We start from the raw sequence: 24,876 nt of genomic DNA on the forward strand, positions 1-24,876 counted from the left end.
ACTGGCTGCATCAGAGCAAGCAGGAGAGAGTACCAGCAGGACGGAGAACGCAAGCCAGATGGAAGTCACAGTCTTTAGAACTTAACTTGGGAGGCCCCTGGGGGGCTCAGTGGGTGAAGCGTCCGACTTCGGCTCAGGTCGTGATCTCACGGTTCGTGGGTTCGAGCCCCGCGTCGGGCTCCGTGCTGGCAGTGTGGAGCCTGCTTGTCCTCTGTCTCGCTGGCTCAGTGAATAAACTTAAAAAAAAAAAAAACCAAACCAACCAACCCAGGGGGTCCCTGGGTGGCTCAGTCCGTTGAGCGTTCAACTCGACTTTGGCTCAGTTCATGATTTCACAGGTCATGAATTCAAGCCCCGCACGGGGCTCTCTGCTGTCGGCACAGAGTCTGCTTCGGATCCTCTGTCCTCCTCTTTCTCTGCCCCTCCCCTGCTCATCTTCTCTCTCTCTCTCTCTCTCAAAATAAATAAATACACTTTAAAAAAGTTAACAAAGAAAAGGAAAACAAGGAAAAGGGAAGAGATTACCCAACTAGGAAATGAAAAATACATTTTAAATTTGAAAATGGATATGGTGCTAGAAAGTGAAAGTCTGACATTTCTCTAATTGGAGTCAGAAATGGGAAAAAAATGGAATAAAAGAGAAACAACATTTTTAAGAATTTATTGCTGTGCATTGTCTAGAGCTGATGAGAAATAATAAAAAAAAAAAATCGGGGTGCCTGGCCAGCTCAGTCTGTAGAGCATGTGACTCTTGATCTCAGGGTTGTGAGTTTGAGCCCCGTGTTGGGCAGAGAGATTACTTTAAAAAATTAGTGTAGGGGCACCTGGGTGGCACAGTCGGTTGGGCGTCCGACTTCAGCCAGGTCACGATCTCGCCGTCCGTGAGTTCGAGCCCCGCGTCAGGCTCTGGGCTGATGGCTCAGAGCCTGGAGCCTGTTTCCGATTCTGTGTCTCCCTCTCTCTCTGCCCCTCCCCTGTTCATGCTCTGTCTCTCTCTGTCCCAAAAATGAATAAACGTTGAAAAAAAAATAAAAAATAAAAAATTAGTGTAAACAAAACAAAACACGAATTCTTGAATCCTGGAAGCACAGAATATAAAGTTACATTAAAGTTTTTGTAATGTTTATGTCAGAGAGAGAGAGAGAGTGTGCGTGTGTGAGTGGGGGAGGGGCAGAGAGAGAGGGAGACACAGAATCTGAAGCAGGCTCGAACTCACAAACCGAGCCGTGAGATCATGACCTGAGCCAAAGTCAGACGCTTAACTGACTGAGCCACCCAGGCGCCCCTATAAAATTATGTTTAAAAAAAAACCTGCTCGCTTTGACTCATTGTAGTGAAAGGGAAGCCTAAATAGCCCGCAGAGTGAAAGAAATTTCCACAAAGAAATTATACGTAGAATGACAGCCAACTTCTTAACTGCAGAAATAGAAACTAGAAGAAGGTGGTAGATGTTAAGACTCAAAAAAAATTAACGATCACTCCAGAACTGTATGATAATGAAGGTGGGAGGAAACCATTCCAGGCAATAAAAACAGAACTCCAAGAGACTTTCTAAAAGATGTGATATTATGGTATAATAAGAAATATATGTTTGCTCCTGGCCCTGCTTCTTGGCCCAGAGTTCCTAAAATCCTTGTAATTTCCTGTGCTAAGGGGAGGTAGGGACATCTTTTATTGTCCCATGTAGCCTCAGTTTCCTACTGGTTCGTCACACAAGAGCTCCTAAGACCCCTGGGATCTCTGGGGAGGGGAAGAGTGCTGGGGATTGAGTTAATCACCAATGGCCCCGATGATTTAATCCATCTTGCCTATCTAATGAAATCTGAATTAAAAATTTTTTTAATGTTTATTTGTTTTTGAGAGAGAGAGAGGGAGAGAGAGAGAGAGAGAGAGACAAAGCCCAAGCAGGGGAGGGGCAGAGAGAGAGGGAGACACAGAATCCCAAGAAGGCTCCAGGCTCTGAGCTGTTAGCACAGAGCCCAATGCGGGGCTCGAACCCACAAACCGTGAGATCATGACCTGAACTAAAGTCCGGCGCTCAACCGTCTGAGCCACCCAGGTGCCCCTGAAATCTGCATTTAAAACCCCCAATAAGGCATGGGTTCAGAGAACCTCTGAGCCGCATCCCTGTGTTGGGGGAATAACGCACCCCAATCTCCACAGAGACAGAATCTCCTGTAGTCAGGACCCTCTGGGTTTCATCTAGGTACTTCTTCATCTGGCTATCCTTAATAATACATTTTACAATAAATCAGTAATACTAAGTAAAGTGTTGCCCTGGGCTCTGTGAGTCATTGTAGCAAATGATCAAACCTGAGGAGGTGGAACCCCCAATTTGTAGCCAATTCAGACAGAAGCATGGATAACCTGTGGACCCACTGCTTGCGATTGGTAGTTCTGTTTGTGTGTTTGTTGAGAGAGAGAGAGAGAGAGAGAGAGAGAGAGAGAGAGAGAGAATCTTAAGCAGTCTCCATGACCAGAGCACAACTCCAGGCTGATCTCAGATCATGACCATGAGATCATGACCTGAGCTGAAATCTAGAGTGCGACGCTTGACTGAGCCACTCGGGCGCTCCACGATTGATGTCCAAAGTGGGGGCAGACTCATGGGACTGAGCCCTTGACCTTTGGGGTCTGCACTGACTCCAGGTGGTTAGAGTCAGAACTGAATTGACTTGTAAGACACCCAGTCGGTATCCATAGGGCACTGGAGAATTGCTTGGTGTGGAAAACCCACACATGTGGTGTCAGAAGTGTTGTGAGGAAACCGTTTTCCAGTAGGCTGTACTTCAGGAAGGAGGCAACTTTTAAATAATGCTGAAAGGATAGTTTGAGGGGCAAGAAGGAAACAGGAGGGCAGATGAGTTATCAACACTTATGTAATTACAAAGAAACATTGCCTGGGGGCACCTGGGTGGCTCAGTCGGTTAAGCACCCAACAGATGCGTCCGACTTCGGCTCCGGTCCTGATCTTGAGGGTCCATCAGTTTGAGCCCCCACGTCGAGCTCTGTGCTGACAGCTCAGAGCTTCCTTTGGATTCTGTGTCTCCCTCTCTCTCTGCCCCTCCCCCACTCAAGCTCCGTCTCTCTCTCAAAAATAAATATTAAAAATTTTTAAAAATAAATATGAACTGAAGAAAATTCATAGAACGGCAGGGAGAAACTGATATTTTACTTCATTTATTATTTTATGTATGTTTATTCCTCTAGAAGTTTGATGTAATTTAGTGTGAGAATAAACCTCTTAATATATTTCGTATCAGCTACTAAACATCAAATCCAGAATGCAGGCAAAACAGGTTTTCAGGAAACAAATGTTTTTTAACATTACTATATATTTTGCAAATACATTTGGGCGCATGCAGGCCACTGTTCTCACAAAGCAAAAAAGTTCTAGTTGTTTAAATTCATAACTAAATGAAATTCTACTTTATCAGTTTACTTTAAACACACAGAAGAAAGAAACGGATGTGTGTCAATACAGGATTGGCTAAATCGATCTGCTTACATCCGTAATGTTGATTATCAAAAGACATTTATACAAAAACGGCGTATTTATGCGGTCTGAGGAGAAAAAAAAGTTTGAAGGCAACATTAGCACAGTGATCATATTTGTCAACAATGGGTGAATATTTTGTGTTAAATGTCAACCTTTTATCTCGGGAAAGTGGGGGCTATTTTCACGTTCGGCGTGCTACACTAGCGTGTATAAATTTATTAGAAAAATAAGGTTATTTTTGTGATTCTAGAAAATAAAGGACTTCGTCTTTCTTTTTCCAACAACAAAAACAACCTTTTCCTCTGGTGGTTACTAGGCAACGTTCGCCGGACCAAACCATCCGCGAGGGGGAAGGGGGAGATGGTATTTTTCTCGCCTTTGCTCGAGATTCGTCATGCGGCCATCTTTGAGTGGGGCACAGTTCTATACAGTCTTAGCCTGGAAATTAGACGGAACGCGGGGTTGCTAGGCAACGCCCCGGCACCGTCACCATCTTTGAGTCGGGCACAGCTGTTTATCACTTTAGAATGTAAAACATCCTAGCCTACCTGACGCTTGCTAGACAACGCCTGGGCGCCGTCACTACCTTCAAGCCGGGCTCTTCATTCTCTTCTCTAAATACATGGAGTCAACCGAACTATTTCAGGGAGAAACTACGAAGCATTGCAAGCCCCAGAGGCGCCATCTTTGTTAGGGGTATGTGACTTCCGGCTGGGGCGGAAGAGAACCTAACGGGGCTTGGGGGAGGTGCTGGACTAGAGACTGAGGGTGGGTTTGAGTTGGATGGAGAAGGCGGGAATTTACTTCTCTGCCAATCAGCTCCCCATCTCGCCCTCTGGCGGCTTCGGATGGCCGACCGGCCTGCCGACTTGGCGTGACTATGGGCATGTTCCAAGGTGGTCACTGACTGCCCCCACGAGGGGACCGGAGGGGGTTCCAAATGGGCGAGGAGGGGACGGAGGGCACCGTGCATCTGCTCTGCCTCGCGGCCTCCAGCGGAGTCCCCTTGTTCTGCAGAAGCAGCCGCGGCGGCGCCCCCGCCCGCCAGCAGGTGGGGCCCTGGACGCCTGGATCGCCAAAATAGAAGGGGGCTGGGCACGTGGACTCTGGGTCTGCAAGGGAATAGGGTCTGGAGAAGTTTCAGAGTTGAGTTTAGTTAGAGGGCCACGAGTGTAATGAATGGACCAACAATCCTGGTTCCCAGAGGAGGAGGGGCCAGGGGATCCAGAAAGAGGAGGGGGCTGGGGCCCCGGACACTTGGGTCCCAAGGTGGAGGGTTTGGGGGCTCCCGTCTAATGTCCCCAACTTTTCCCCAGCTCCCGTTCTCGGTCATCGGCTCTCTCAATGGCGTACACATGTTTGGGCAGAATCTCGAGGTGCAGCTGAGCTCTGCAAGGACCGAGGACACGACCGTGGTGTGGAAAAACTTCCATGACAGGTCTCCACGTGGTAGCTTGGGGGCAGGCACAGGGCCCGGATGATAGCCCCTGTCGAAGATGGCCTCCACGGCCAGCTGTTTACTTGGCTGTGGAATCTTTGCCAAGCCAGTTACCCTCTCTGATCCCTGGGTTTCTCTGTACAAGGAGCGGGTTGTGCTGGCTGGCAGAAGACGTAGCCGGCAGAAGATCGAGTCACTGCCCTGTTTCTGAGGCCTGGACTCATTCTCGCTTCTTGGCCCCCTTTCTCACAGCATCACCCTCATTGTTCTGTCATCTGAGGAGGGCACCTCGGAGCTGAGGCTGGAGAGGCTACTCCAGATGGTGTTTGGGGCCATGGTGAGACTCCCTAAGCCCTCTTCCCCAAACCCAGGAACCTGAGTTCTCAGGATCCTCCTCCCTCACGCCAGGAGTCCAGATCCCCAGCCCCTCCTCTCTTATTTGCTTCTTCTAGGTTCTTCTTGTGGGGCTTGAAGAACTGACCAATATCCGCAACGTAGAGAGGCTGAAGAAGGAGTTGAGGGTGAGGCTTCAGGACGTGAGGATGGAAGTTAGCTTGCCCCGTCGCTGATATTTGGGAACTACAGTTCCCAGCAGCCTCTGCGGCGGCCTGGTCATCTGACCCCAGAGCTAGGCTCCGCGGGGCTAGTTTTCTGAAGGGGAGGCGGCAGATCTGGGGGCCATCCGGGTCCTTAAGCCCCTTCCTTCTCCCCTCTGCTAGGCCAGTTACCGCCTCGTTGACAGTTTCCTGGGGGACTCTGAGCGCATCGGGGACCTGACCCAGTGTGTGGACTGTGTGGTTCCTCCAGAGGTGTCTCTCCTGCAGGTACTGAGGATGCCTGGGAACCCTTGAACCTGTCACTGTGGCCCTGGCTTAGTCCTGATCCTCTTACCCCCGGGCCTTTGCCTCAACCTCTTCCCTCCCTCTGGGCCAACCCCAACCCCCCACTTGGCCCCAGAAGGGTCTTTCTACACCCAGGGCTGACCCCGCCCCTCCCCAGCTCACAGCCCTCCGGTGGCTCTCATCGCCCCCAGGACCAGCTTCCATGCCCTCAGCCTGGTGTTTGAGGACCTGTGGGATCTGAAACCCACCAACGAGCTCACCCCGACCTCTGCTAACTCCACAGTCCGCCTTCGCCCAGCTGCCTCGTGGGTCCCACGAATCCCAACAGCTTCCCAACTTCCTTGCTTTGGCACATGCTGGTCCTTTTGCCAGTGGATCTCTATCTATCCTTCCTTAACTACGGCTCCTGTTGAGTCACCTGGCATGGCCGCCTCCCAGCAGAGGGACTCTGGGCAGGCGACCTGACCTCTCTGAGCTGGGGTAGGCTGTCGATTGCGCCTACTTGGCACGTAGTAGGTTTCAATAAGCCGCCACTGGGCTGTTGTAACCGGTAGCTTCAGTAGCACGTTGTCAGGCCAGGGAGCAGGCACGTTACCTGTTTAATCTCACTTTACAGTGTGACTTGGGGATGGTACCTGCACGTGAAGGGGAAGGAACCCAGGCCCCGGGAGGGTGAGGCAGGCGAGCATGCCAGTTTCTTCACACCCGTGGCCCACCTGGGAAAATCGTCGCTGCCCCTGCTTGTGTCCCCTGACTCCTGACTCGGCCTGCCTGCCTTATCCAGGAAGCCCTCTCTGGGTTCGCTGAGGCAGCAGGCACGGCCTTTGGCAGCCTGGTCGTGTCGGGCCGGGTGGTCGCAGCAACGGAGAGCTGGTGGCGGCTGGGGACGCCGGAGGCCGTGCTGCTCCCCTGGCTGGTGGGGTCCTTGCCGCCTCAGGCCGCTCGCGACTACCCGGTGTACCTGCCACACGGGAGTCCCACGGTGAGTTGCGGGGGCTCTGCGCCTGCGGTGGGCGAGCTAGAAGGGACGAAGGGGCCGAGACGTGAGGGGGCGGGGCTTCGGTGGGGAGGGGCGGGGCTCCGGCCGGCCCATCCCGCGCCCCGCTTCAGGTCCCGCACCGGCTTCTGACCCTGACGCTGCTGCCGGGCTTGGAGCTGTGTCTGCTCTGCGGGCCGCGCCCTCCCCTCAGCCAGCTGGATCCACAGGTGAATCCTGGCGTGTCCCCGCTTTTCCCCCGTTACGCCCTCTGCCGCGGGCCCCTGTGCCCCCTCACCACCTCGCCCGGCCGGCGCTCTCTCCGCCCTGGACCCGCTCTCCGTCAGCCCTGCCCCTCCTGTAGGCCCCGCCTCCTGTGGACTGCGTTCCAATCACCTTCACGCCAGCCCCGTCCCTCTTTCGCTCTCATCCCCTCCTTGGTCCCCTCTGTCCTCCGCCCTCGTGGGCCCCTCCTCTCTTCCCTGCCCACGCCCCCTCCCCTAGTACCCGCCCCTGATCTCGCCCACCGGCCCCGCCTCAGCTTCTGGACCGCTGGTGGCAGCCAGTGCTAGACCCGCTGCGGACCTGCGTGCCGCTGGGACCCCGAGCGCTGCCCGCTGGCTTCCCCCTGCACGTGGACGTCCTCGGGTAGGGTTTGGTCGGGCGCGTGGGTTGGGGGGCCCTCATCCCCTCTTCCCCGCCCGTGACACCCCCTTTCTCGCAGGCTACTGCTCCTCCACCTGGAATTGAAACGTTGCCTCTTCACCGTGGAGCCCTCTGGGGATCAAGGTGACTGGCGAGGGCGGGGCTGGGAGGGGCGTGGGCCGTGGAGGAACTCTCGGTCACCTGGTCTCTCTTCCCCCTCCAGAGCCTTCTCCTGAGCAGCGCAGGCGCCTCCTCCGCTCCTTCTACTCGTTGGTCACCGCCACGCACTTCCCACCAGGTCAGCGGCCGAAAGTGCCTGCTTCGCACACTGCGGGACAGCGAGTCTCAGATCACGGCGGGGAGGACGCGGCATCCACACTGATGGGGAGGGGCAGGGAGGTCCCAGCCTCCAGACTGCAGAGTCTACTGGGCGATCCTGGTAGTTAACACTGACACTGAATCTCTTGCCGAGGGCTTATGTACGTAATGATTCACTTCATCCTCATAGGTGAGGGATATCGCCTGTTATATCCTCGTTCCCATAGTACAGATGAGGAAACAGAGGCTCAGCTGATAAGCAGCAGAGAGCCGGCGTTCACACAGAGGCAGCCTGGTTCCCATACCCACACTCACCACTGAGCCGCTCAAAGTACAGGCTTTGTCTGCAGTTTTTGCCCCCCTCCCCCCCCGGCGGGGGTGGGGGGCATCCCACGGAGCCTGGATTAGGAAGGGAAAGTTGTCTTGCAACCCACGAGGCCCTACAGAGACAAAGGAAGGGACCTAGGATGATTCTACAACCCCAGTGAAGATCCCGATGGATGTAGCAAGATGGTAAAGGGCTCTACTTGGGAGGGACAGAGGTCTGTCCCTCCCCCCCCCCCCCCACTTCCCGGGGTCAAGTGGGGCGGGGTCCTTGGTAGGGTTAGAAGGGAGCCCCATGCCTGGTACCGGGTAGGGGTGACCTGTGTGTCTGTGGTCTGTATTGCTAAGCGGCTTGTCCGGGGCTGCACACAGTATCCCCAGGGAAGAGGGGGCGTCGGCTGGCTGGGAAGAAGGGGGGGGCAGTGAACTCCATGGCCTTCTTCAGTCAACGGACAGCCGGCTGGAGCCATGAGGCCCCCACCCATCAGGAGTCGAATTTAGGCCCGGGATGTGGCGTCGCTCCTGCGGGTTGGTGTTCTAGTTGCCCAGGCCCCACTGGTCACCTTGGCCCTTCCTGTCCTTCCTCCAGAGCCGGGGACACCAGAGGACAAGGCGGAGGATGCAGCCCAGAGGGCCCAGGTGCCGAGAGCCTGCTACCTGGTGTCTGGGCCCGAGGAGCCAGGCACAGGATGGCGGCTGGTGGCCCTGCAGTTGGGGCCACGGCGGTTGCTGCTGCTGGTGTCCGCCCAGAGCCCCACCCATGGGCTGCGGAGCTTGGCCACCCACACTCTCCACGCCCTCACCCCGCTCCTCTGACCCCTCGGCCCGAGCCATGAACACAGACACTGCTGTTAGCGTCTCTCTGTTTATTCGCTCACAATAATACACAGCCCCTGGACGGGGAGGGGGCGGGAGGGGCTACGATGGGGTGGGGTGGGAGGGGAGGAGGCGCCCACTTCCCTGGCCCCTCTCCCCTCTGTGCTTAGGGGGGAAAGGGAGGGAGGGGGCTCCCCCTAACCCCCCAGAATGTAAACAGCAGCAGATGAACAAAAATAAAAATACAAAAGGCCGGAGGAAGGTCCCAGGCATTCCCCCACCCCTGGGGTCTTCCCTGTCACCAATGGAGGTCCCCTCCCTGCCCCATCCACCAAAGCTGCCTCAGTCCTAGGGGCTGCCCGGCACCGGCCACATCCCCGGGGGCAGAGTCCAGGGCTCAGAACTGCTGGGCCAGCAGCTCACACAGGTGACGGGAGACGGGTTCCTTGCTCGTGCGCAGGGTCAGCCGATACATCTGGGTGGGGGACATGATGGCGTGGACTCAGGGAGGAGGCAGAGGGGTCGGAGAGCCCGGGAGAGGAGGATATAAGGGAGACAAGAGAAAAGGGGCAAAGGGATCAGAAAGGTGATCGAAGGGACGAGAGGCAGGAACGGAAGCGACACAGGAGGTAGAGGGTGAAAGGTCAAAAGCCAGAACCAGAAGGGGGGAGATGCGGAGAGGTGAAAATCAGGAGGGAAGGGGAGAGGAAGACAGCGCATAGAGAACACAGGGACACAGAGAACGTACAACCAGTCGGGGTGACGCCTCCCAGACCACCACTCACCTGAGCCTGGGCATTGGGCTCCAGCCGGAGCAGACAGCCCACCTGCAGGGCTTTCGTTTGGATGATTCCAGCCCCCACGAAGTTCTCGGGGTTCGGGTCCACATTGTCCAGGAGAGCAGAGCCAAACCCCAAGAGCTGGGGCGAGAGAAGGGGAGCCATCAGAGGGTGCCGATCCGGCAGCAACCAGGCCGTAGTGAGCCAGTTCCCCAAAACCCTTGCCTGTGGGAACCGGCCCCGCTTTACAGAGGGGAAAACAGAGGCACAGAAAAATGGGCACGGTTCCCCAGATCCGAATTAGGGGCCCCTCTCCTGTCTTGCTCAGTTGTCACTCACTTTTGCCTTAGTGACTTCTGCATCCATGGGGTGGTTGGCTTTGAAGATTTTCTGAGCCTCCTGTTGGGGGCTGGGGATGGGGGGGGGAAGGAAGTTCAAGTCAGGTCAGTTCAAAGTCAAGTCCGGTCAAGTCAAGGCCCCACCCCCTCCCCAGATGTGGCTGTGGCTCCGCCCCCCGCTGCTCACAGGCTCAGCTGCTTCCAGCGCTGGAAGAAGTCCTGGGCCGCCATCTCTGTGGGCTGGAAGAACTTGTTGATGGTCACGGGGAGCTTCAGGGTGAGGGACTGGGGGGCGCCCCCGTACCTAGAGGGAGGGGTGGCAAGGAGGGCTCCATCAGGCCCCGCCCCCATCCAGGAGACCGTGCCCGCTTGCTCGGCAGTGCCCAGCCAGACTCAGACTCACCGGAAGCGCACGGATAGGAGCGGGGGCGTCAGGAAGTCCCGCAGACACTCGATGTTGAGCACCTGCTGCACCTGCGCCCCGCCGTCCACCTGCGCGGCCACGCGCTTGGTCTGCACCGCCAGCTGTGCCCGCCTGTGGTCAAGGAAGCCGGAAAGAGGCGGCGGCCACGGCGGTCGTGGCCATGAACCCCTGATGGTTCTGAACTTTCCCCGCGGCCCCAGCCTGCAAGCCTCTGAGGAGCTGGTCCCGCCATCCCGGACTCATACCACAAGGCCCAAAGTCCCTCCTAAGGGAGACCTTCGACCACCGCCTGGGTGCCTACTCTGGCTTTCTACCATGGGCTCGGCGACCTCCATTATGGCATGTCGCACCCTACCGGGGTGGAAGCCCTTCCGGGGCTGTGATGGCTGACCTGAGTTTGAATCCTGGATCTTACCACCTCGGTGACTATGGGCAAGCAACTTTACCTCCTAGCCTCATCTGCAAAATGGACAGTGTCCTCAGCATTCAATGAAATAATCCAGGACAAGCACTTATCAGTGTGTCTGGCACATGGTAGGTGCACAAAAAACCGGCAGCGTTACCACGTCTCCCTTCAAGTTGGCAAGGATGGGGTCTTACGCGTCTCTCGCCCTTCTCCTCCCCCCATGCCCAGCACAGAGCTGAGCCTACGGGAGTTCTCTGGAAACATCGATGCATGAGGCAACAGACTGAAAAGGTCCTCATAGCTTTGGGGTCTAACCCCTGTAGTTTCATGGGCGTGGAAACCACTATCAGAGAAAGGAGAGGGGACTGACCCTTTCCTTTATGTCAGCCACCCTTCCAGAGTTTTCCAACGACACCGATCTTCAAAACAACACTATGAGAAGGGGACAGGAAGGCTCACAGAGGCAAAGTGACGGGCTCAGGTGACACAAGAGGGCTCTGGTCAGCATCGAGACCCCCAGGCCTGGCTCTTGGGCGCAGGAGGTACTGGGATCCTGGGTGTGGAGCTCCTTGGAGGACGAGGTCAAAGAGGCCTGACAGAGACAAGCTGAGGCATACCTATCCCATCGCTTCCCTGTCTGCAGGCTGTCCTGGGGAGAAGAGGCCCGCCCCGGTATCACAGACACTAAGCCTCAAAGTAACCAGGTGCTTAGGCTTTCAAGTAAGACGACCGAACAGGGCTCTGGACCTGGGTCCATCTGCTTCCCAGTGGCCAGGAAGGCAGGCCTGGAGGGGCCAGGCTCAGGGGAGGGGGCTGGGCCAGGCCGGAAGGATATGAGTCTGGAGGTCGCCGGGGTGGACGACAGTGGGCGAGAAGTTCTGGAACTGCACAGATGTCTTGTTGCCATAGAACAGATACATGCGGCCTGCGCAGGGTGGGGAGGGGCAGGGTTCCATCTGAGGTCCTTCAGCCTCCTCTCCAGGTACCACCCAAGCCCAGGGGTCACCGAAACCCCATCCCCACAGCCCAACCACCCCGCCCCCAGCACCAGACACACCCAAGTTCTGCCGGAACTCGGACTTGACTCCAATCTGCAGCAGCTGGTTCTCAAACAGGACCCCATTGTTCTTGCACACGAACCTGGGTGGGGTGTCGGGCAGCTCAGGAGGCCAGGAGTGCCTGTCGACGAGGCCCTTCCCCGTGCTCCCCACCTGTCCCCACTCCCCTCCCTGAGCCCTCCCCTGACTCACTTATTCAGCAGCTCATCCGCTTCTGGGATGGGCGGGCCGATGTCCTCAGGACCTGGGCTGCAAGGTGGAGAAAGCAGTGAGATGGGAAGAGGCTGGGGGGCTAGAGGAGAAGACCCAGAGCTAAAGGTGAGAGACAGGAGCCCCCAAAAGGACAGAACCCCAGAATCCACATAACGAGATTCCCCCCAACGGACCCCAGAATCAGACTGGTGACTGTCTCTCATGGAAACAGGACACTGGTGTGTGCCCCCACCCCTGCCCCCGTATCAGAGGACCCCGGCTTTCACTCCCCTCCAAATCTGGGCCTCTGCAGCTCATCAGGAACCCCTTGATGAGGGCTCGAAGTCCCCTATCCCTCCCAGGGGCCGCAAATCTGCCCCCCAACCCTGAGGCCACCCCTTACTCAGCAGCTGGAGCTGGGTCAGCCAGCAAAGCCATGGGGCTCTCAGGGGCAGGCGGCTCCAGCTCGCTGGGCCATCCAATCCCAGAGCAGACAAGAGAAGACAGGCGTGGCAGGCAGCCAATCCCAGAGAGGCAGCAGAGGGCCGGAGACAGAAAGAGGGAGGAGGGAAAGAGAGAAGGAAAAGCAGGCTGAGACATGGCTACGGGGAAGGACGACACAGTGTGGCCAGGGTCAGCCAAGAGTACAGAGTGGCCAGAGGGAGAGAGGAGGCCCGGGGAAGTGGCAGCCAGGGCGACAGAGGCACAGGGACAGGGAGGGAGGAGGGGGCTGTGAGGGGGCAGAAGGAAAAGGGGCGGCCCGGGGCCCAGGCAGGTAGTACCTGAGGAAGGCCTCCTCGGGCGTGGGCCCCAGGCTGGGCTGGGCAGCCGGGCCGTCGGAGAAGACGTCCACCAGGAGGTTCCCTGCACCCGAGGTCGCTGGGGGTGCGGCTGGGGGAGGGGCTGCCCGCAGCCCCAGGAGGTCGGCAGAGGGCGAGGGCGTTGACTGCAGGGAAGGTGCAGGTGGAGGTGAGAACGGGCAGTGCCCAGCAGGCCCCACCCCCTCGTTGGCCGAGGGACTCACCACAGTGCTAGGGGTGGGCTCCACGCCCCCATTGACGTCATTGCTGCTGGGGTCCCTCCTGCCATCATCCAGGGCGCTGCCGGCCCCGGGGCCCTTCTTGCGTTTCAGCTTGGCCAGGATGGACGACTCGCGCTCGGGGAAGGGCGGCATCTCCTCCAGCACCGTGGCCTGTGGGGTGGGAGGGCGAGGGCGGGTCAGGGACGGCTCGGTGGCGGAGGAGAGGGCGGCCAAGGCTCAGGGGTGCGGGAGGGGCGCGCGGGGGCCGGCGCTCTGACCAGGACGTCCGTGCTGGCCACCGAGCTGAGCGTGAGGTACTCGACGGCGCGCTGCTGCAGCTCCACGTCAGCGTTGCGCAGCTGGGAGCCCGCCCGCAGCACGCCCTGGATGGTGGCCTTGGTCTCCGGGAAGAGGTTGATGAACTTGATGTAGGTGGACAGCAGCAGGGCCCGCGTGGCCACGCTGCACAGGTGGAACTTGGAGTGCAGCAGAGAGAACTGCACCGGGGGGCTGCGGGGAGCGGGGCGCGTCAGCAGGTGCGCCCCGCCCCGCCGGGGGCCCTGCTGCCCCCCTCAGAGGCCACCCCGGCGGTGGCCATCACGAGACACCCTGTCCCAGAGGCTCCTGGGAGCCCCGTCGCCACTGACCCTGAGACTCTTTGGGTCCCCCGAGCCCCGGACTCCTCGAAGTGCCGGGTGCTCACCCCTCCTCTCACCTGGAGCGGGGGTCCCCAGCAATCAGATTCCCAAACTCCCCGAGGATGTAGCCGCCGACCTTCACCATGTTCTCGTGGCAGGCTGGGGCCTGGAGCGCCTGCAAAGGCAGGGACAGGGCGGGTGACGACAGCGACGAGCAGGCACCCAGACTCAGGGCTGCTTGGGGCACCGGACTCCTATGAACCTGTGGAACTCTCACCCTGCTATGATGTGTGTGTATGTGTGGGGGTGGGGGTGTAATAGGAAAACTGAGGCACAGACCGGTCACGTGACTGCCCCCCACCCCCACCCCCCCCCCCCCGGTGGTAAATCGGACAGCACGCGTCCCGCCTTTCTCGGGGCCGAGGGAGTGGGAACCTGCCAGGACCCGGAGATCAGTGACCACACACACGCTGGGTGGCCCGCACACGACACCCCGCCGACCCCCACACTGGCCCCCGGGGCCTGCCGGTGGCCCAGGGAGGCCAAGACACTGCTCTGAGGAGGATGAAGCAGGATGGTGGCCCGGGATGGCTGGTCCCTCAGCCCCGGCTGTCCTGCCTCTGCCTCGGCGTCCCGCGGTGCGGGTGAGGTGGGGGTGCCGACCTCAAAGACGGTCTTGGCCGCGTAGCCCTGGACGTCATCGCGGTTGGTGACGATCTGCAGCACGCGGTACCACACCTCCTCACTCACGTAGTCGCCCGCGATGCGGATGAGGTTGAGGATGGTGTCCACGTACCAGCTGTAGTCTACCGCGTACTTCTCCGCCAGGATGGCCACCTTCAGGACCTGCCGGCCAGGGAGGGAGGCCGCGTGAGGGTGTGCGCACGCGCGCGTGTCCCCGCGGGGCAAAGTGTGGAATGACCGCACCCGGGCTCACCGCTGTCCCGGGCTGGAGACCCTAGGAGTCCCGAACCTCAGCCCCCTCCTCCGTGGGACCCGGGTGCCCAGCTCCTTCCCGGACTTACGATCTCTTCGCGGATGGCGTAGTCGGCCGTCTCCAGGTACCGAAGCATCTCCGACACGATCTGCTTGGCGTTGCTCCGGTCGCACATGGCGTAGAGGAGGTCGGCCGCCCGTTGTCGCACACTGACGTCCCGCTCCGTCTGAGGGAGGAGAGCAGGTGGGGGACGGTCCAGGCTCCGCGACGGCCTCCGGGCCCCACGCCTCTCCCCGGGAGCAGAGATCCAGGCCAGCTCCGACGTGTCATACCTTGAGGGCATTGATGACCGTGTCGATGTGGGTCTTGACCGCCTCGTGGGAGAACTCGGAGCTGGCCAGCGTGCACATGCTCTCCAGGGCCAGGTAGCGGAGGTTGGTCTCCCGGTGCTGCAGGAACTGGCCCAGCTGGTTGCAGGCTCGCACCAGGAGGTTGGGCTCACTGCCAGTGAGAGCGCAACAGAGACGGGACGAGGGGGCACATGAGAGGCTGGAGGACCTGGGCCCAGCTGACCCATCCCACATCACCCTCAGGACCTGGATCTTAACTCTCGCCCTCCATCCCCGTCACGGCCCCTCTGGTGATGCAGACATCTGGGCGTTGGGCCCACATGGAGCGACTCGGGAATTCTGCTTTCCAGGAGGGGATCCCGCACCAATCTGGATGGCTTCATCGTCCTCTTACATAGAAGTCACGACCCCCAGACCCGTCCTCCTAGGACGCAGGAGTCTAGGGCCCCAGCCCCCAGGCAGGCACCTGTCGTAGTGGATGATGAGGCTAATGGTCTCGAAGAGGATGGCGTTCTTGGCGTTGGAGTGCTGGACCTTCTTGGACTTGGGCGGCTCCTGGGCCTTGTTGAGCACGGTCTCCAGACACTCCACCAGCCGTCCCTTCACGGCAGCATCCTCTGGGGAAACGGAGGGCATGTCCCAGGCTGAGCTGTCGGCTCAGCAGGGGCCACCCCACGGCGCTCATCTTCCACTGGAAGTGTGGGCCCTGCAGCCGTGGCCTGGGGTCTCTGCTCCCTCAAGCTCATCCTTGGTCTCCAGGTGACCGGGGGGCAGGGGGTGTGTGTGGCAGCAAGGCAGCAGAAGACACGACTCCAGACCCGGGCTCTTGTCCTGCTCTGTGCTGACACCCACCCCGGTGAGCCTCAGTTTCCCCTTCTGCAGCACCGACACCCTTCAGGCTTCTCACAGAACAAAGAAGTCTCCAGAAACCATCCTGGGAGACACTGTGAAACCTGGGTCTCCCTAAGGAGCGGTCTGAGCACCTGAGACAGACAGACGCCGACCGGAAGTCCATACAAACACCCATAACTGCCATTCTGTGGAATGCGAGGCAGCACCACGTGGATAGAACAGCCGGCAAGGGGCGCCCGGGTGGCTCAGTCAGTTATGCGTCTGACTTCGGCTCAGGTCAAGATCTCACGGCTCGTGAGTTCGAGCCCCACATCAGGCTGTCACTGCCCTGTCAGCACAGAGCCTGCTTTTGATCCTGTCCCTCTCTCTCTGCCCCTTCCCAGCTTGTGCTCTCTCTCTCAAAAATAAACAAACATTAACAAAAATTAAATAACCAAACACACAAGACCAACTGTCAAGCGTTCCAGCGAAAATTGTTGCGCCCAAATGTCTCAGGCGGCTCACGGGGCAGAGGAACAAAAAACAGGACACGAGGCAGCTATGGCCAAATCCAGAATGCGGGACACCCTTTCAAGGCAAAACCCTCCCGGCTTCTTCAAAAACAGGGAGCGAGGGGGTGGGGGGTGGGGGGCTATTTCCAGGCCACAAACAGGGACAAAGACCTGATGAAATTTAAGCCGTGGTCGTAGATTGTACTGTATTTTTTTTTTTTTTCTTTAAGGCACACAAACAAAGCTGTGGACGAGGGTGGTTTGCATGGTGCCTGGACAGCCAGTCGACACTGTGAAGAGATTCTGAATCTTCCCAGGTGCGACAGGGGCACCGTGGTTTTTTATTTTTATTTTTATTTTTATTTTTTTAAATTTTTTTTTTTCAACGTTTATTTATTTTTGGGACAGAGAGAGACAGAGCATGAACGGGGGAGGGGCAGAGAGAGAGGGAGACACAGAATCGGAAACAGGCTCCAGGCTCCGAGCCATCAGCCCAGAGCCCGACGCGGGGCTCAAACCCACGAACCGCGAGATCGTGACCTGGCTGAAGTCGGACGCTTAACCGACTGCGCCACCCAGGCGCCCCAGGGGCACCGTGGTTTTGCGCCGTGTTCTCGGTCTCATGAAATGTGTACAGGTGGACTTGGGGGAGGGGAGCGTTGTGATGTGTGCAACTTACATCAAGTAACTGAGCAAGCGGGTGTTTGAGAGAACAAAGCCAACTGAGGGCGTGAAGAGCAGTGTTAACGGTCTCTGCTGGGTCTGGGGCGGGGCTTAGGCGTGCACTACTCTGTTCTCACAAGTTCTCTTCATGTTTGAAGTTTTTCATAATAAAAAATTGGGGTGAAAGCCAGGGTCACAGAATAAAGGGACAATTCCTTACAGATTTAAGACAGATTTATGAGAGATAATTAAATTTGATACTTGTCTTTTTCTTTTTTCTTTTTAAATTTTTAAGTAACCTCTATGCCCAACGTGGGGCTCGAACCCACAACCCTGAGATCAAGAGTCGCGTGCTTCACCGACTGAGCCAGCCAGGCCTCCCTCAGGGCTTGTATCTTGATTGGATCCTAGTCTGAACAGACTGTGATTGCTATGTTGGGGAAAATTAGGGAAATCTGCGGTGGCCTCGAGGCCACTGGGGAGCCACTGTTAGCTTTAAGTGTGACCACAGAATTACTGCTGTGAATAAAAATGCCTACAGTTTGTAGAAACGCATAACAAATACTTAAAGGTAAAAACATCATGATGTCTGTAACTGACTTAAATGTTTAAGAAAAAAATTAGCAAAATAAGAGCAAGCGTACAGCAAAATGTCAAGTCCAGGTGACGGGGACGCTCTACTTGTCTGTATCCTGGAAACTTTTTCATAATGCGTCATTAAAAAAATTTCTTGTAAATAGGGGCGCCTGGGTGGCTCAGCCGGTTAAGCGTCCGACTCTTGGTTTCGGCTCAGGTCATGATCTCACGGTTCGTGAGTTCAAGCTCCACATCGGGCTCTGCGCTGCTCTCTCTCTACCCCTCCCCTGACTCACGCTGTCTCAGTCTCTCTCTCACAACAAATGAATAAACTTAAAAAAATTTCTTGTAAGTAAACGGGAGACGGCCCCTCAGTCTCTCTGCGCACCATTTGCTCAGAGTCATGGATGAAATGCCTACAATGCAGAGAGGGTGAGAGTAGGTGAGGTGCATGCTCTGGGCACACCCCAAAATGATGAGGCAGGGCTCCTGGGATGGAAGGGAGCCTAGAGATCTGCCTGAGCTCTTCCTTCCAGGATGAGAAAGAGGCCCAGAAAGGGCCCGAGGCCAGGGCCACACGATAAAATTCATCACTGGCTCTCACAGCCTGGGAGGGGCCTCTGGTGTCACTTACTTCATATAGCCCATTAGCGTGTGCATGTACGCACACAGACGTGCAGACACGCGCAGACTCACACACACGGCCAGGCGTTCGCAGGTATGTGCTCATGCGCACGGTTGGCTGTGAAGATGCAGGGCCGCACATCGGTCCCTGGCCACAGCAGGTGCTCGGTACCCTGGCCGAACTGAAGGGAACTGGTTTATCGGTCACCTACTATGTTCTGAGCACCTCAGCACAGGGTCCCTCAAAACTGCTCCGTGACGTGACACAGCTGAGGATATGGGAGCTCAGGGGAAGCCCTGGCCCGTATGGCGGAGTGAGGGATTTGCAGCGAGAGGGTGCAGTCAGGCTCTGCCCCTTAGTCACGGCCTGGGCCTGGAAAGGTGTGTCGCCTCTCCAAACCTGTTTCCCTGTTTGCGTATTGCAGGGATGGCTCCCCCTCACCGGCTCTGTCGGGAGCACATAGACACCCCCGGTGCCTTACCTGGCTCGCTACGGGTGCATCACCCACACCATGGCCGTGACCTCGAGCAACAAGGTCACGGACACCTCTGACAGAGCTATGCTAATCCAGACGGCACTGCCTGGAATCACCCCCTGATCTGCTGGGTGACCTTGGGCAAGGACCCCCTCCTTCCCAAGCCTCGGTCTCCCCCTCACTAAAATGGGTGTGACAACAGCCCCTACGTTACAGGGCTAGAGCACAAGCGTGGCTTCCCAGGGACCCCAGCCCACAGCAGATCAACACACGCCGTGATCTGTCTGATTCTTTGGGTTGCCCCCCCCACTAACTGCAGCCTCGCAGAAACCCTGACAGCCCCCCCGGCCAGGTCAGAGGCCCCGGATCCCCGGCCAGGTGGGCTCGGCGGTACCTGGCGGCGGGTAGCACTGCAGCAGACGCAGAAGCTTCACCGAGAGCCAGGGCGCCGGGACGAAGTAGTAGGTATAGTCCTGGAGGTCAGTGGAGGCCGAGGAGACGATCTGGGGGCGGGAAGAGGGGGTGAGGCCCGGACAGGGAAGGGCGGGGCAGAGTGACACTGCCTTCCCCAGGGGGCGCAGGAATCTGAGGCTCGGGGAAGGGAGGGAGGAAGCCAGGGGGCACACAGCGAGGGACGACCTCGGCTGCGGTGCTCGCCGATTTTTTTTTTTAATTTAATTTTTTATTAAAAAAAAATTTACATCCGAATTAGTTAGCATGGTGCCCGTCGAGTTTTTGACAGTGCTGCCGTCTGCAGGGCAGGAAGTCTCTGGCGATCCAATTCCCTCCCGTGAGCTCCTTGCTCCGAGGGCTGACAGCGTGGAGCCTGCTTGGGATTCTCTCCCCCCCACACCCCTGCCCTTCCCCTGCTTCTTCTCTCTCTCAAAAATAAACAAACATTAAAAAAAAAAGAAAGAAAGAAAGGCTCGGGAATAGGTGGGGAATTAGTAGAAGGGTGTGGGACTTCTCCTTATGGCAAACTCCTGCTCACCCCTCCTCCGGGAAGCATTCCCACCATGCTCTGTGCCACTGCCATGATGGTATGTGCCCTGACCCGAGTGTCACTGTAGGTGTCTCCCGGACCAGCCTGGCACACAGGAGTATTCAGATGTATGGTGAATGAATGACAAAGCAACTGAATGAGCTGGTGTGTTTGTTCTCTTTGCTTGAGAATCCAGGCCTCCCCTTACCTGCCCAGGAAATGTTCATATTCACTCCAAGTCTCAGTTCAGGGATCACCTCTCCCGGGAAGCCTTCCTAGAGTGCCAGGCTGGGTTAAGTGTCTCCTCTGGGGGTCTACAGTGCCCTGCACTACCTCCGTGACAGCACAGATCACTCCTGTGAAAATCTGGGACACTGTCGGCCCTACCGCGTGCCCCTCCCCCCCGAACAGGAAAGGGCTCAGGCTGACTCATCTGTGTCCCCACAGGAGGCCTCAGGGCATGTTCCCAGGACATGGGCGAAGGTGGTAAGAGAAGCAGAAGGAAAGAGAGGAAGGGAGATGTAGGAGAAAGAGAAGTAGGAGAAAGTAAGAGACAGGAGGGCGGGGGGGGGGGGGTGGGAATCCGGAGAGCTGTTCTCACCTCCCGGGTGCTCATACTAACACCATATAGACGGACTGACAGCAGCTACACCGTGAGGTGGGCGCCGGGAGTGTCCCCATTGAACAGACTGGGGACATGAGGCCCAGAGAGGTGAAGCCTCTCTGGAAGTGGCCGAGCCAGGATGAACCTAGTTCAGAGCCTGAGTTCATCACCACTGGGTGGGGCTGCCGCTCCGGGAGAAGGAGGGGGACGAGAGAGGGGCTCCAGGGGACAGAGAGCCTCCAGGGAAGGCCACCTCCCTGCAGCCAGCGCCAAGACCACACCCACCCGGCTCAGGCGAGACACGGCCAGGGAGATGCAGGTCTTAAAGTCGTCCGGGTTCTTCTTGCAAAGACAGGTGATGAGGCTGACAGCAGCCGTGACCACACCCTGCAGAGACAGACAAATGGCAGGTCAGGGCTGGGGGGCGGTGGGGATGGTCAGACTGGGGATTAGTGTCCAGGCTGTGGGTCTGAAAGCAGAGGCTCAAGGGCTGGGGGGGGGGGGGGTGGTGATGGGTGTGGGGGACGCTGGACAGGATCCCTGGGCAGTCAGGGGGGGTAATCAGGGATCGACGTGGGGGTTTCTGGACACTTGGGTGGGTGACAGGTACTAAGGACACTGGACCAAGATCTCTGGCTGCCTGAGTAGAGGCAGGGACAGAGGTGGGGGTCCCTGGGCATCCAGGTGGGAATCAGGGCAGAGGCGGAACTCCCTGGGCTTCTACGTGAGCGTCCAAGGCAGAAGGGTCTCCCGGTGAGCGGGCGGGGGCCTCACCATGTGCTGGTCGTTGAGCAGGTGCACCACGCGGGCCGTCCACTCGCCCATGGGCACTAAGTCAGGTGAGGCCTTGTAGAGTCGCAGCAGGCACAGGGCCGCGCTCTGTTTCACGCTGTCCATGCTGTCCCTGCAGGGGCACAGTTTGGCGGGGGGAGGTGAGTGCGACCCCAGCCGCACAGAACTACAAGACCATGACCCGAGCCGAAGTCAAACGCTCTGCCGACTGAGCCACCCAGGCGCCCTGTCCATCTCCTCCTTATGACAAACCGAGGAACCGGGGCCAGATGCGTGTGCTCGAGGTCCTGACTTGTGGGGCGCGGCTCCGGGACAAGCCGCTGACCCTCTCCGATGGGCTGGGGGATGGAGAAATGGCACCGTGGACCAGCAGCTGGCGCGGCCTGGAGCACAGAGGGGGCGCGGGAACTGTTCTGAGCGCCCGGGCGGCCGCCTCGAGGTGCGGCTCTCCCGGAGAGGATTCAACCAAAGCCCGGGCCGAGGGCACCAAGGGAAGTCCCGGCACCAGTCGAAGGTCGGGTGCAAAGACCTCTCCCAGGACGAGCAGTAGAAACACGAACTGCGGCGACAGAGCAGCTCTATATGCTCCCATCAGACAGGCAGACGTGTGCGTGCCGGCCGGGCCGGGGGTGCAGACACGGGGACGGGCCCTCAGGAAAGGAGCACAGCGGGTGGGGGTGGGGTGGGACAGGTGGTGGGCGCCCCTGGCCCGCGTGCCCCTGGGAGTGACGCGGACCAGGCCCGGCAATATGCTCCCGGACACCCACCCTGGGGAAGGGCGCACATGCGTGTTCAAGCTGATGGCTCGAGAACGTTCACCGACTGACAGTTGTCAAACTAAAACCAAAACTGGCAGAAGGTCCGTCCCAGTGGTGCTCCATTAATCACCTTTTTACCATTGTTACAGCCCATGTGTCAGGAGCCCTGAGCCCAGGCCATGTTTTGCTCTAGGTGTTTCTACACAGGAACCCTCATCAGAGCTCTCGAGGGAGGTGACCTCTACCATCACCTCCAGATACAGGGAAGAGAACGTCCAGCCGCACACCAAATGGAGGAATAAGGGCTATTTATCACCTTGGTTAACGTGAAGACAGACGGTGTGACTAGTTAGGTAAAGCTGAAAACTGCGTAATGTAGAGGTGTGTGCCCAGGTATAAAAGGACAAGGGGGCATGTGGGAATTATGACCATCAAATTCAGGGCACAGGGAGGTAGGGAAAAGTGGAGCAGGTGTGAAGGATATGGAAGGAATTCTACCATAACTGTTTCTTTTTTTTTGTTTCCTTTCTTTTTTTTTTTTTTTTTTTTTTTTAAGAGAGAGAGCACACGCGTGAGCAGGGCAGAGGGACAGAGAGAGAGAGAGAATCCCAAGCAGCCTCCAGGCTCAGCTCGGAGCCTGACGCGGGGTTTGAACCCAAGACCCCTGGGATCACCTGAGCTGAAATCAAGAGTCGGACACTCAACCGACTGAGCCACCCAGGGGCCCCCGCCTTTCTTTTTTAAAAAAGCTGTGATACTACATGACCCAGCAAACCTGCACCCAGGCATCTACCAACTGAAAACAAAGTTCACACTATGCATGTGTACATTATTCGTAATAGTCCAAAAAAAAAAAACAAAAGGTGGAAACTTTCTGATGGATGAATACAGCCGAATATCACTATTGGGCCACAGAAAGGAATGAACCACAGCTTCATACAACACGGCGGAACCACGAAAACATTATGCCAAGTGAAAAAAGCCAGACACAAAAGGCCATGTGTTGGGCGCTTCTGTTTATCTGAAATGTCCGGAGTGGGCAAATCCAGCACAACAGAAAGCAGATGAGTGGCTGCCTGGAGCGAGGGGCAAAGGCAATGGGGAGTGACGGCTAACAGGTATGGGGCTTCTTCCCGGGGTTAAAGAAACGTTCTGGAATTAAGAGAGTGGTCGTGGTTGCACAACATTGCGAATATCCTAAAACCCACCGAACTGCTTTAAATACGCTTTAAAATAGTTGAAACACGGGGCGCCTGGGTGGCGCAGTCGGTTAAGCGTCCGACTTCAACCAGGTCACGATCTCGCGGTCCGTGAGTTCGAGCCCCGCGTCAGGCTCTGGGCTGATGGCTCGGAGCCTGGAGCCTGTTTCCGATTCTGTGTCTCCCTCTCTCTCTGCCCCTCCCCCGTTCATGCTCTGTCTCTCTCTGTCCCAAAAATAAATAAACGTTCAAAAAAAAAAAAAAAGAAAAAGAAAAAAAAATAGTTGAAACAGTGAACTGGGTGTGATGTGGATTTGATCTTCAATTAAAAAAAAAAAAATCTACCTAAAAAAATATATTCCCCTGTGCTCCCGTCACCGCCAAGGCCAAGCTTCGGGAGTCGAGAGAGACCAGCCGAGCACTCAGACATCCCCGGCCTGGCCGCTGACTCTGGCGCGGCACAAGCCCCCAGCATCCATTCCCTGGTGGGCAACTAGGACATCGCCTCTGCCCACGAGTCTGTCACACTGGCCTCCTTCTCGGCCCTCACTGGCACCAAGCTCTCCCCATTGGGGTAGCCGGCAATTTGTGTCTCACCCAAGCCAATGGTGCCTGCCTGTCCTCATCTTAAAGAAACCAAAAACGGCATCTGTCACGACTGACCACTCCGTCCCATGCGAAGGGTTCTTCTAGTCCCGCCCTATGGCCCGTTCTACATTCTCCTCCCATCTCCCTGGCCAGACCTTGACCGGCTGGGCTGCCCCAGGGCTTAGCCTTAGGTCACTCCTCGTCCCCTCTCATGTCTTCCCTGAGGCACTTCAACTGGCCGTGGCTTTAATTACTGTCCATCCTGAGCTGTCCCATACGGTGGGCCCAGCAACGTGTGGCTGCTGGACACAGGAAGCGAGGAGAACCCGAGCAGAAACACAACGTGTGTGCGTGTGCGTGCATCACGCTTACAGGTGGTGATGACACGAACGGTTACATGGATAATTTTCATGCTGATCCAAGGTCAACGTGAAAATATTTTAGAGTGACTGGGTGAAATTAAAATATTAAAATAAGTTTCATGCATTTATGTTCTTCCTTTGTCTAATGTAGCGACTTGAACCGTGGAGAGGCTGTGTGTGGCCCCTGTGCCATTTTTAGTGCTCCGTGCACGGCTCTCCCACACTCGCTCTCCAGCCTCGAGTCCCCGCCATCCAGTCGCCCACCTGACATCTCGGCCCAGATGGCCAATAGGCACCTCACGTCCCACATGGCCAAACCTGGCTCAGGTCCTGCCTCTAGAGTCCCTGCTCCTCCCCAGTCTTGGTCATCCGCACACCTGTTCACCCTCATCCTCTCTCTCTTTCCTACCCCCACGTAACCCGTCCCATCAGGGTCACTTCCCGAACATAGCCAGCCCCCGGCAGTTCTGACCTGGATGGCAACAGACACCTCAGTGGTCTCCCCGCTACCACCCCCCGCCCCCAGTCTCTAGTTCTGCTTGTGGTTTCTTGAGCTGCTTGATTCCGAGGATTGGCCTCTTTCATTGTTTCTGGGACATTCTCAGCCGTTACCCGTTCAAACAACGGCCCTGTCACCTTCTCTTCCTTCTCTCTCGCTAGAGCTCTAGATGGCATTGTTAGACCTTCTCTATCTTCCATGACTCTTTCTTTTTTTTTTTTTTAATGTTTATGTGTTTATTTTGAAAGAGAGAGAGAGCAAGCTGAGGAGGGGCAGAGAGAAAGAGAGAGAGAGAGAGAATCCCAAGCAGGCTCCCCACTGTTAGCGCAGAGCCAGATGCAGGGCTTGAACTCCTGAACCGTGAGATCACAACCTGAGTTGAAATCAAAAGTTGGACGCTTAATCGACT

General features: G+C 57.2%; 2 protein-coding genes across 5 annotated transcripts in view; one reads left to right on the plus strand and one right to left on the minus strand.

Moving 5' to 3' along the window:
* Positions 1-4,007: 4,007 nt before the first annotated feature.
* On the plus strand, positions 4,008-8,965 carry FUZ (fuzzy planar cell polarity protein). 4 transcript variants are annotated; one of them, XM_047077607.1, is made up of 11 exons: positions 4,008-4,195; positions 4,816-4,937; positions 5,190-5,274; positions 5,390-5,458; positions 5,657-5,761; positions 6,564-6,761; positions 6,890-6,985; positions 7,297-7,403; positions 7,480-7,544; positions 7,624-7,698; positions 8,632-8,965. In XM_047077607.1, the coding sequence occupies exons 2-11, from the start codon at positions 4,855-4,857 to the stop codon at positions 8,856-8,858; spliced, it is 1,110 nt and encodes a 369-aa protein (XP_046933563.1). In that variant the 5' UTR covers positions 4,008-4,195; positions 4,816-4,854; the 3' UTR covers positions 8,859-8,965. The 4 variants fall into 4 exon arrangements, with proteins under 4 accessions (XP_046933563.1, XP_046933561.1, XP_046933564.1 ...); XM_047077605.1 differs by lacking the exon at positions 4,008-4,195 and adding an exon at positions 4,260-4,550; XM_047077608.1 differs by lacking the exon at positions 4,008-4,195 and adding an exon at positions 4,260-4,395.
* The window catches only part of AP2A1 (adaptor related protein complex 2 subunit alpha 1), a 30,593-nt gene continuing 14,610 nt past the window's right edge, over positions 8,894-24,876 (minus strand). Inside the window, exons 5-23 of the mRNA XM_047077604.1 lie at positions 21,044-21,173; positions 20,555-20,656; positions 19,078-19,186; positions 15,468-15,618; positions 14,984-15,152; positions 14,740-14,877; positions 14,378-14,560; positions 13,792-13,889; positions 13,355-13,586; positions 13,080-13,247; positions 12,838-13,001; positions 12,056-12,112; positions 11,863-11,945; positions 11,641-11,730; positions 10,379-10,502; positions 10,163-10,279; positions 9,977-10,046; positions 9,644-9,778; positions 8,894-9,333 (exon numbers count right to left, since the gene is read on the minus strand). Of these exons, the coding sequence (XP_046933560.1) occupies positions 9,256-9,333; positions 9,644-9,778; positions 9,977-10,046; positions 10,163-10,279; positions 10,379-10,502; positions 11,641-11,730; positions 11,863-11,945; positions 12,056-12,112; positions 12,838-13,001; positions 13,080-13,247; positions 13,355-13,586; positions 13,792-13,889; positions 14,378-14,560; positions 14,740-14,877; positions 14,984-15,152; positions 15,468-15,618; positions 19,078-19,186; positions 20,555-20,656; positions 21,044-21,173 (2,398 nt within the window). The 3' untranslated portion in view covers positions 8,894-9,255. The remainder of the gene's footprint in view (positions 9,334-9,643; positions 9,779-9,976; positions 10,047-10,162; positions 10,280-10,378; positions 10,503-11,640; positions 11,731-11,862; positions 11,946-12,055; positions 12,113-12,837; positions 13,002-13,079; positions 13,248-13,354; positions 13,587-13,791; positions 13,890-14,377; positions 14,561-14,739; positions 14,878-14,983; positions 15,153-15,467; positions 15,619-19,077; positions 19,187-20,554; positions 20,657-21,043; positions 21,174-24,876) is intronic.

This window comes from Lynx rufus, unplaced genomic scaffold (genome assembly GCF_022079265.1).
Source record: "Lynx rufus isolate CCGP_SWC_20201006 ecotype Redwood Valley unplaced genomic scaffold, mLynRuf1.p SCAF_16, whole genome shotgun sequence".
NCBI classification, from domain to species: Eukaryota; Metazoa; Chordata; class Mammalia; order Carnivora; family Felidae; genus Lynx; species Lynx rufus.